Source organism: Panthera onca, chromosome Y (genome assembly GCF_046562875.1).
Source record: "Panthera onca isolate mPanOnc1 chromosome Y, mPanOnc1 haplotype 2, whole genome shotgun sequence".
Taxonomy (NCBI): Eukaryota; Metazoa; Chordata; class Mammalia; order Carnivora; family Felidae; genus Panthera; species Panthera onca.
In genome coordinates this window covers 7,288,692-7,297,524 of record NC_138358.1, presented here as the reverse complement: position 1 = coordinate 7,297,524, position 8,833 = coordinate 7,288,692, and the positions used below count along the sequence as shown (strand labels likewise).

The 8,833-nt window shown below is 41.6% G+C and overlaps 1 protein-coding gene across 1 annotated transcript; it reads right to left on the bottom strand.

Moving 5' to 3' along the window:
* Positions 1 to 6,109: 6,109 nt before the first annotated feature.
* LOC145714912 (uncharacterized) lies at positions 6,110 to 7,022 on the bottom strand. Its single transcript, XM_081794442.1, has one exon. The coding sequence runs from the start codon at positions 6,998 to 7,000 to the stop codon at positions 6,266 to 6,268; it is 735 nt and encodes a 244-aa protein (XP_081650568.1). The 5' UTR covers positions 7,001 to 7,022; the 3' UTR covers positions 6,110 to 6,265.
* Positions 7,023 to 8,833: the final 1,811 nt, after the last annotated feature.

Below are 8,833 nucleotides of genomic sequence, written 5' to 3'. Positions count from 1 at the left end.
TTTGAGTGAAAGAATCTAGGTGTAGGACACATAATTCCATTTCTATATAGTCCCAAAACAAGCAAAAGTTGTATATTCTGTAAGAAGTCAGAATAATTGCTGTCCCAAAGGAGAGATAGACCGTGACTGAAAGAGGCACAGGTGGTCTCTTGGGGTACTGGTACCTTGTTTAATGAGTGCAGGTTCCACAAGTATATTGAACTTAACTTCATCAAGCTGTGCTCAGAATACTTTTAATAATATATGTCCTTTTTGGGTGCCTGGGTGGCTCAGTCGTTAAGTGTCCAACTTTGGCTCAGGTCATGATCTCACGGTTTGTGAGTTCGAGCCCCACATCAGGTTGTGTGCTGACAGCTCAGAGCCTGGAGCCTGCTTCGATCCTGTGGCTTCCTATCTGGCCCTCCCCTGCTCACACGGTGTCTCTCTCTCAAAAACAAACAAACATGAAAAAAATAATATATGTCCTTTTGAATGTATACTATACTTCCGTTATCTTATTTTAATCTGAGTGCAGACCCCTAAATCACACCCTTTTTTCTCTACTGTCTCTACTAAACATTTAAAGAATATGTACTTTAAAACATCCTAGAAGAGAGAAATATATGTATGTATATATATGTATATATATATTTATGTATATGTATATATACATATATGTATATGTATATGTGTATGTATGTATATATACATATGTGTATATGTATATGTATATGTATGTAAACATATATGTATATATGTATATATATTTGTATATGTATATATACATATGTGTATATATGTGTATATATATGTATGTATATATATATATATTATATACACATATATATACATACACATTTTACATAACTTATTTCAGTAGTTGGAAGAATCTCAACATTAACATTTCTATGAATACCTTTCAAAGTAAGAGAAGTTCAGTTTTGAGTCCCCTAGAATATTTATTCAAATTTGTTTGAGAGCCATACTGTCCCATCTTGTTCTGAGCACTGGTTTCCTTTTGGGCTCTGGATATGTCCCGCATGTTATGAATTTCAGTGTAAGGTGACATTGCCAAGACAAGGGAGTGCTGACGAGAAGTCATTGTTCTTGCAAACTCTGTAGCCAGGCTCAGTTTTGATCTTCTTACCACCAGATAAATTCCATCTAGGGAAATTCTTTTATTGTTAATTTCAGCTACTGTAACTTTGACTTGCTCCCCAACCTAGAATATGTTGTTATTCCTTCTGCAGGTGGGAGTGGAATCAGAGCTAAGTCACAGGCATTAGACCCAAATCTAAAGATGAGTGTGTCCATGCTTCAACTGTGAGGCTATCTTTTCCCTATGGTAACAACGTTCTGCTATTTCAAATCTAACTACTACACTTACTTGTCTCATTTAACACAGAGAGTACAAAACTCACACATGTTGCTTCAAATTTAGTTTTGTACATGTAAACTCACATGGATTTAAAGCAAACATTACCGAGCTTACCCAAAATGAAAATTTCGTGTTGACATTTGGCAAGTTCGTGATCGGTAACTCTTATTATTTGTATAAATTCTCAGATAGTTTAATATACATAACAATATGTTTTAAATATATTTCAGAACAAAGGACAAAAAGACCCCAAATATCTAAGGAAGTCTAGAAAATCTCCAACAGTGAAAACTACCTAATAAATCAACTTAACCTCACCTCCTGCTGTCTCTTTCTTCAACTAAACCCACTCATACATTACCTTCTCATCATTTGTCTCTTGGCTTTCTCACACCACACTCTATTTTCAAGATGTTAAACTCTCAAGTACCTCTCAGCATATATATTTATTTTCAGCCCACATGCCTCCAGTTAATAGCATTTATGAAGCATTTTCTATGTGTTCACCCATTAACATCCTTTTTTAATCCTTTCAGTAGTCCAATAGTTTATTTTACTAACCACATGTGGTTCTTCAGGAAGCTGAAGCACAGAGCATTTCTGTAACTTACGTACAGTTCTAACGGTTTCAAGTGGTCAATCTTTCATCCCACCGCAGGCAATTTGATCCACAGTTAGTATGCTGCTGCCTCCAAATATGGATAGGAACTCAGACACAAAGACAAATCCAGGGCACATAATACTATGAATCCTGCCCTTGTTAGCACTGTACCTCTACCCGCTAGGCTGAAATGAAAATTCTGGCTTTACTTTATTCTCTAGGACAGCCTTTACTGCTGCTACTCTTATGCAGCACATTATGTTCTTTTATAATGTATACATACGTGAGTGTTAGGCTTTCTATCACTACTAGAAGGGGGTTGGAGTCAGGACTCAAAATGAACTTTGATGCAGTTTTAACGTGTTTATTGTGGCAAACTGTGTAATGGTTTGGACTCTGACATGAAGCATTGTCTCCGAGATTCACTAGATCATCAGTCTTTATATTGACATACTGTTGACTCACAAAATAGCATAAAAACCATATCTCCAGGCTTCCAGGGTGTTGCCGTTAACAAAAGAAATAAAAATTTCTCACATTGCTTTGCGATTCACATGCAAACATAAGATTCCATTTCAAAACTTTCCAACATCATTAGAAGAGCCAGACACTGCACATTCTCTAACACGTATTTACAGTTAATACATTAAAAAGAAAAGTACAACCAGATTGTAAATCTTAATCATATGTGCACATTAAACTGTCCCAGAACACAATTCAGTTCCATGACAAACAACTGAGTTCTAATTCCCATAAGACATGACAATCTACCAAAAATATTTTAAATACACCAATAAAGCAAATTTCATATATGTATATGTGTGTGTGTATATATATATATACATATATATATATATCCACTATATAATATATATACCCTCTAAATGATATAAATATTATATATATAAATTATATATGCACTAAAAACACTGATTTTAAGAGCTCCATGGCAATCCTTGGAACACCAAAAAACTATGAGTTCAAAATTGCTCAGATTTCTTTGTATCCAAATATGTTTCATGCATTTTTATTCAACAGTGTTCGGAACACTAGTACTATTGTTTGCACACAGCAAATTAATATGTGTAAGCCACCGGTTTAAATTATACTGGATCAATTGTTTACTCAAACTTGGACAAAACACAGAGCACAACAGTGACAGTAAACAACAATGAAGCTTGCTCTCCACAATTATAACATTACTGGTTCTGTAAGGAAAATTAAGTTGCTGGGTGACAAGTAGAAGGGGGATAAAAATGACATCAGGAATTCAAAAGCTTATTTGAGGTGCCAGTCACCACATATAGGCACTCAAGCATAGCAAGGTCACAAACTTCCTCCTTACTTGTGCCATATGAGGTATAAAGGTACGAGAATGAATAAAGACTATGGGATTTATTTCAAAAATCTGTACAACCTAAGAGCAGACTCGTTTTAGAAGACAGTAAATGAATGCCTCACCAGAAAGGCCACGTGTCAAGTTCCTTTTAACGGTCTGCCCAAAAGGATACATAAAATACTTTCATTTTCCTATTAATAGATGAATCAACTATATTAGTTGTTTCTTCACATTTTATAAGTTGTAAAACAAAACTTCAGCAAGGTTTTGCTAAAAACTTAGCAAAAACAAAGATTTTTTTTTTTAACCTCCTGTTTTTTAAACCAGAAATGGCAATATTTTTTAAGGGACCAGCTAAACAACATATTGAATTTAGGATGGACATTCAGATCCAAACCGAAATCAGATAGCCCAGATAACCCAAAGCATGAATGCAAGTTCAAGTGCAATAAAGTAACAAGGTATAGCAGGGAAACACTAAGATTCTCAGTTAACTTCAAATAACTGCATGGTGTCAATGGTTGTGTTTCAAAGCTGTGCTGAGCAAAGTTATCCTCCCAGCTACATCTAATTTCAAAACCCTCTGGGAAGCTACCTCGATAAGCTATATGTTGAAATTACATTCTAATATGGTCATTGGATTCATTTTTAATTATTATACAATTATATACAATAGGGAAGTTGTACAAATATGTATGTTTTCCTCAGGGGCTAATTAGCTAAAACAGTTACTTTGGGAAGGGTGGGGGAGAAAAACCTCTGTATTTGAAATACCATTGGCCATGGAAGCTAGTAACGAAAATTTATATAAGCTTCCTATGAAACGAGTATAATTTAACCCTCTGCATCTTTTAAATAATTATTCACTTTTATTTACTTATGTGGCAGTATTTGTAACAACACATTATCATTGAGTAGTGAAAAAAAGAATATGAGGCTTACTGAAAACTGTATATTAGGAAGCTATGCCATTTGAACTCTACAAGCCCAAGAGTCAAAATCACAACTCTCGGGGCGCCTGGGTGGCTCAGTCGTTTGAGCGTCCGACTTCGGCTCAGGTCATGATCTCACGGTCCGTGGGTTCGAGCCCCACGTCGGGCTCTGTGCTGACAGCTCGGAGCCTGGAGCCTGCTTCAGATTCTGTGTCTCCCTCTCTCTCTGACCCTCCCCCATTCATGCTCTGTCTCTCTCTGTCTCAAAAATAAATAAACGTTAAAAGAAAATTTAAAAAAAAATCACAACTCTCATTATTCCCCTAAAAAGCTGCCAAGCAGAGAGAAACCATAATATGGAAGACTTAATAGGTCATGTTTCAGGATGGGATGGATGGTTCTATTGCAGAATACTTAAACTTGAAAGAATAGTGGTACAAAATCACTCCTTGGCCCTTCTGATATCGCAGTAAAATCTGGCTGCGGCACCACTGACTAAACACCATTAAGTCTTGCTGCCACCAATAACTGAGGTCACCTGGATAATCAAGAATTCCATGCTGGGCCACAGGACAAAAACACTATCATAAAAGTGAAAAGTACTCTGTGTGGCTCTCCTGTTTGATCCCTGTGGTCTTTGATTGTCAAACAAAAGACCAATACCTGCTAACATAACTGTGCATGGACATAAGATAATAAAGGAAAGTCGTGGAGCAAAACTATTAACCAACTGCCATGATATTTATAAGAGTGATGCATGGTAATGTGGATATTTGCTGTTATCCAACAACAACGACAAAAACAAGTGAGGAAAATCTATTTTGCCCAAAGATAACCTCCACCAGTTATTTGGTGCCATAAAAAATGTACCACCGCTATAGGGGCGCCTGGGTGGCGCAGTCGGTTAAGCGTCCGACTTCAGCCAGGTCACGATCTCGCGGTCCGTGAGTTCGAGCCCCGCGTCAGGCTCTGGGCTGATGGCTCGGAGCCTGGAGCCTGTTTCCGATTCTGTGTCTCCCTCTCTCTCTGCCCCTCCCCGGTTCATGCTCTGTCTCTCTCTGTCCCAAAAATAAATAAAAAAAAAAGTTGAAAAAATGTACCACCGCTCTAGATCAGTAATACTTCAGAGAATTCCAACGGCTATTATGTATGCAGGTTTAGTCACCACGCTTACCCATACTCATTTACACTATGTGATTTCCATTTTAAAATAAATTATCCTGGAAAGATTCCCAGATCAGTATGTGAGATTGGTGCAAGGCCAAGTGATTTCCGAGTGGATTCCATCCATGTCCATAACCAGCACCAGTTATTTATTTATTTATTTATTTATTTATTTATTTATTTATTTATTATTTTTTGAAATTCACTCATTGGTTTTTAATAGAAACCGTGTGGTTTCTCAATGCATTTTCAATTTTACCCACTTATAAAGAATTTCCCAAGTTAATTTTACTAAACAAAACCTTCCGAGTGTCTACCATTTCCTTTAGGAGTTCAGTAAACATAAACATTACATTTCAATATAAAATCTTTAGAAACGTCTTAAGAATGTGTACACAGTTGAACTTTGAATCTTTTGGTTTGTAATCACCGAGCCCATGACATTCAAAGCCCTACAAATCCCTTACATTACTAACAGTGATATGCATGAATTTCTTAGAAATTCTTAGAAAATACCCTTGGTCAATGCGTTGGAATCCAGTTAAAACTCAGAAAGGTGTGGGATTCAGAATACCCACGATTGCAATTGGTATTGAGAATACCAACTATTGCAACAACTTTCCACACATATTCGATCTTTCGTCCAGAAAGAGTGGCAGTCAAAAAAGGAAAGAAAGAAAGAAAATGAGGCATGAGGAGCCGGGAGGTGGGTGAACAGCAAGGAAATTCTAGCTTTATTACACAAGCATGGAACCAAATTCCTTTGGAGGGGGTGGGGGTGGAATGGCTTCTTCTGACAACTTCAGACCAATGAGGGAACAAGAGAGAACATGGATCTGCCCATACAGTCCTGGAGACATCTCAATCTGGGGTTAGGAAGAAAGGGGACCTCCCTTGCTGTCCAGGGGTCTCCTCCCTCCGCAGACCCGGTGCTGGGAGGCAGCAGAGGGCACAGCTGCCTGGGAGTCACAGAAGGCGGCGCCGCATCTCGACGGCGCTGGCCGGGACCATCTGGTGCTTCTTCGCCCGTAAAGTGCACTAGGGGACGCGGTCCTGGCTGTCCCTGGTTCATCCCTCCAGGCACAACCCGTCCCAGGGCTGAGAGGTCGCGCGGCGGTGGCCTGCATCTCATGCCCAGGCACTGGGAAGCGGCGGAGTCTCACCACGGGTGCCAGGTTCACTCCCAGGACTTCGCGCGCCTGGCGCCGCGCTTCTGCCAGGCTGCTCTCGACCCACACGTCGCCCGCTACGCGAATGGTGGGGAAGGTGGTCAACGTCGGGGTGGCCGCCCTCCCACTCTCCTCCAGGGTGCGGCCCCCGGAGGAGGGCCCGGGGGCCATGGGCTTGCGGGGGCTGCTGTCCTCGCGGGAGGGCGGCGGCGGGGGCGGCACCTTCCTCAGGCCGACTGCCACCGTCCGGGCTCCGTGGCGCCTCCGCCTGGCAGCTGGCCGGCCCGTCTGGAGGCAGGCCTCCGGTGGCTGCTGCCCCCGCGTGTAGACCATCTTCTCCTCAGGCGCCTCCAGAGCGGCCCCTCCTGCAGCGCTAGAGGCTCCTCCCCTGGAGGCAGAGGCCAGGGCCTCCCCAAGCCAGCGCTGCCTCCTCTTCATGCAGCTCAGGATGTGAGGCCGCTAGGGGCCGCCGCGCTTGCCAGGTCTCGCAGCCGCCTCAGGGCCCTGATGACTTTCCTACCATGAAGCCAAATCAGGAGGCAGGCTGTGAGAGTTACACAGCAGTTGCTAGGAGACCAGGCGCTTTGTGAGGTCACAATGACTGCATATCTTATCCCGGTGGGCTGCCCAAAGCTGCCTTAGGTTTGGCTGTGTTTAAGACTATGCCCTTGAGAAAGACCTGCATGTAATCTTACCTGAGAAGGCCCATAATTCTTCACACGAGTTCAAGAGGGTTGTCCTAGAGGTGAATGCACGGGTGCTTCAGCCTCCATTAATTCCATCTGACATGAAATGACACTTAGCGGTGGACAGTACACACACCTTGCAATCAAACACGACTCTAAGAGGGTTTTAGCTAATTAAATGCCTTGTCATGCAACGCACTGAAAGCCAAATTGAAATAACTACTCTACCCTTTCAAAGAATACCGATATACTGTGCCTTGCTTAGGGTTCCATACCTGTGTTGCTACAGCTCACAGTTCAGGAAGCTGTTCTTCACAGCAGCAGCAAACAGTTTGCCTAGTTAGTATCCATGCTCACTTTCATGCAGCTTAGGGAAGACCGAGTCATTGTGTGCTTAAGAGCAAAGCGTCAACGAATTCTGTGTGAGTGGCCAGTAGGGCATTCAGTGCCACTAAAACCTATTTGCTACCTACCAATTCATGACATTTCAGGTAAGTCATACACAAAGTAGTAAGAGACCGTATGGGATTCCAAGGGTAGAAAACGTGTTACACCGTCCGTGTAAGTGCTTTTGAAAGCAACCGGCATAGTCCATCCATCATCACCACATACACAATTCATTCACAAAATACTACAAGGACCACCCACCATGATCAACTGAAATCTACTTCCGCATGAAAGGACGACTCCAAACTATGTGAATCACTAAGAGTGATAAGTCATGGTAACAATCGGAAGAGAAACTTGCCAAGGTTAACGTGATACATGTAACAGGCCTCTGTCTTTATTCAACTCCTTTTCTTAAACACACAAACAAAACTTTCATCTACGCAGCTTAAGCTACTACTACCTCACGCTCATAAAGTGCTGAAAATGGAAAGCTATCCTCATATTCAGTAAGAGCCACCCCTGGATTTCCTTTTTCATTCAATGTAATTTATTTTCAAATTGGTTTCCACGCAACACCCAGTGTTCATCCCAAAAGGTGTCCTCCTCAATGCCCGTCACCCACTTTCCCCTCTCCCCAACCCCACGTCAACCCTCGGTCTGTTATCAGTATTGAAGAGTCTCTTATGGTTTGCCTCCCTCCCTCTCTATAACTTTTTCCCCCCATCGCCTCCCCCATGGTCTTCTGCTGAGTTTCTCCGGATCCACACATGGCTGAAAACATATGGTATCGGTCTTTCTCTGCCTGACTTATTTCACGTAGCATAATACCCCCCAGTTCCATCCACGTGGCCACAAATGGCCAGATTTCATTCTTTCTCATAGCCAAGTAGTATTCCATTGTATATACATAAACCACAACTTCTTTATCCACTTGTCAGTTGATGGACAGCTAGGCTCTTTCCATAGTTTGGCTGTTGTTGAAAGTAGAGCTATAAACATTGGGGTACATGTGCCCCTATGTCTCAGCACTCCTGTACCCCTTGGGTAAATTCCTAGCAGTGCTATTGCTGGGTCTTAGGGTAGGTCTATTTTTAATGATTTGAGAAACCTCCACACTGTTTTCCAGAGCGGCTGCACCAGGTTGCATTCCCACCAACAGTGCAAGAGGGTTCCTGTTTCTCCACATCCTCAACAG

Excerpts from the sequence above, each read along its gene's own strand:
- LOC145714912 (XM_081794442.1), bottom strand. The coding sequence starts at position 7,000 with ATGAAGAGGAGGCAGCGCTGGCTTGGGGAGGCCCTGGCCTCTGCCTCC.